Genomic DNA, 2,500 nt, shown 5'->3' on the forward strand with positions numbered 1-2,500 from the left:
ATATTTTTTTTTTTTTTTTTTTTTTTTTTTTTTTTTTGCTTACATCCGTTTTTTCCTTCCTGATGTCCGTAATTCCAGATAAATTTTCGACCGCGTCAAATGAAAATAAGGGTCCTGTTTTTCCTTGAGCTTTATTTTTTATAAGTTCATAAAATGTGATATAATTTGGAAGAATAACATCTTCTTTAACAAACATTAAAGTTTCACATGATGCAGATCTTAATTGTATGAATTCATTTTTTAAGTTATCAACACATTTATTTATAAATTGTCCTATAGTATTTTTTTGTTTAACGGATATTTTTCTTCTATGTCCACTACCATCATAATATGAATAAGTAATATCTATGACTTTTTCTTTCTGTTCATTTTCTAATTTATAATATAATTCTCTTAATTCTTTTTTCTTTAATTCTATTTTTTTATCTCTTTCTTTATCTTTTAAGAAAGATGTATTTACCGTAGGGTCTTTCATAATTTTATTAGTAAAAGCATTTTTGTTGTCCAATTTATTTTTATTTCTATTCGACGATAACTCTTTTTTATTTTCATTTTTTTCGTAGGATTTATTATTGTTTAAATCATTTTGTTGACCTAGCATATCATTATCGCTTTTATTACCATCACCATTATTTTTATTATCATTACTTTCATTTTTATTATCGTCACTTTCATTTTTATTATCGTCACTTTCATTTTTATTATCATCACTTTCATTTTTATTATCATCACTTTCATTTTTATTAATATCACTTTCATTTTTATTAATATCACTATCATCATCTTCTGACAAAAAAGACAATTTAAAGTTTTTTTGTTTGGTATGTTTATCATCTTGTGTCCTTTCTCTTAAATCATTATCTTTTTTGTTACTATATATTTCATCTTTAATTTTTTTATATTCATGTACAGTTCTGAGACCTATTGTTTCGCTAATCAATTTATCATCTTCATTTTTATTTTTAACAAACATTTGATTTAATTTTGGAGCCATCATAGATTTTTTTTTTATATTTTCTTTTTTTTCTAGAAATTCTTTTTCCTTTCTTTTTCTTTCTAAAACATATTTTTGAACTTTCCCATTTTCACTATTTATGATACTATCGATTAAATCAGCCGTTTTATCTGGTTTTCGAAAATTCATTTTGTTGATTTATATCTGTAGGGTTTAATATAACATATAATATTAAGGAGATATATATAAATTTATTTTACCATTCTAAAATATATATATATATATATATATATATTATATATATTATATTTCTTATTATCATAAAATATAAATAAAAATATGTTATTTTATGAATTAATTATTTGTTTATTATTACAATATATAGCCTGTTTGCAAAAATTTTTTAAAAAGGATTACATATTTTTATTTTATTTATTATTTTATTTATTTTTTTTTCTTTACGTATATGGTTTAAATAAATATAGATAAAAATAATATGCCTAATATAATATATATATATATATATATATATATATATAATATATAGGTAATTTTTTTTATATATTATTTTCTTTTTTCTATAGAGGAAAAAATTATTTTAACAAAACTTGTATTATATATATATAAATATATATATATCTTTTTATTTAATATAGTGTATGTATGTTAACAATTTTTCAATATGTATAATTTGGTGTATTTGTTCATTAATATATAAATATATATAATATATTTATTTATATATATATATATATATATATATTATTATAAGTATTTGCTGTTTTTAAAGGAAAAATATTTTTAATGTAAAAGCAAATTGTCAGAGAATATGTACTTAAGTATTTATCGTTGTAGCGTGATTCCGAAAAAAGAAAAAAAAAATTAAAATAAATAAAATAATAATTCTTATATTTCACATTTATTTATTTATTTATATATTTTATTATTATTTTATTTTATTTTTTTTTTTTTGAGGCGTAAAAAATGCCCAGTAATAATGAAGATATAGATTCTGAATTAAGTTTAATAGAGAAAAAAATTAATATATACGATGTAGATTATGTAAGTTTTAAGAAATGCCTAGGATCAAATACATCAAAAACATTTGATTATAATTTTGATAATTTAGTTCATTTAATATGTAAAGTGAAAAATGTTAGGAAACATGGAAAGGCATTATTTTTTTGTGACACTATTTCACAAGACCTGAATAAAGAAAAAGAAAATACATTTTTTTATGGAAATCAATTTTTAAAGAGTGGTGATAATATATATTTAATTAAAAATATATTTGATGAAAATATAGGTAATGCAGAAAATAATATTCAACTGGTAATTAGTAAAAACTTTTATATTAATGAAGATATATTTAAATTATATGAAGAATATTTATTAAAAAATGAAATGTCAAAAGTGTATGATAAGAATAATCCCTATGATGATAAAATGTTTTTTAATATTAGTAAGGAAAATATTTCTTATTCTATTAACATGTATAAAAAATTTCATAATTATTTTAATCAAAATGAAGATCAATTATTACAA

The 2,500-nt window shown here is 18.6% G+C and overlaps 2 protein-coding genes across 2 annotated transcripts in view; one reads left to right on the forward strand and one right to left on the reverse strand.

Annotated features, from left to right (window-relative positions):
• Nucleotides 1-43: 43 nt before the first annotated feature.
• Nucleotides 44-1,144, reverse strand: PRSY57_0529700 (XAP-5 DNA binding protein, putative; the record flags this gene model as incomplete). The annotated part of the gene is made up of 1 exon (XM_020114580.1): nt 44-1,144. A coding segment is annotated over one exon (1,101 nt), but the record flags the coding sequence as incomplete, so codon positions are not given.
• Nucleotides 1,145-1,939: 795 nt separating this feature from the next.
• Nucleotides 1,940-2,500, forward strand: part of PRSY57_0529800 (hypothetical protein) — a gene marked incomplete at both ends in the record, with an annotated part of 3,401 nt that continues 2,840 nt past the window's right edge. The window contains one exon of the mRNA XM_012906363.2: nt 1,940-2,500. This exon is cut by the window's right edge and continues 192 nt beyond it. Coding sequence (XP_012761817.2) covers nt 1,940-2,500 — 561 coding nt within the window.

The sequence above is a fragment of the Plasmodium reichenowi genome, chromosome 5 (genome assembly GCF_001601855.1).
Source record: "Plasmodium reichenowi strain SY57 chromosome 5, whole genome shotgun sequence".
In the NCBI taxonomy this organism is placed as follows: domain Eukaryota; phylum Apicomplexa; class Aconoidasida; order Haemosporida; family Plasmodiidae; genus Plasmodium; species Plasmodium reichenowi.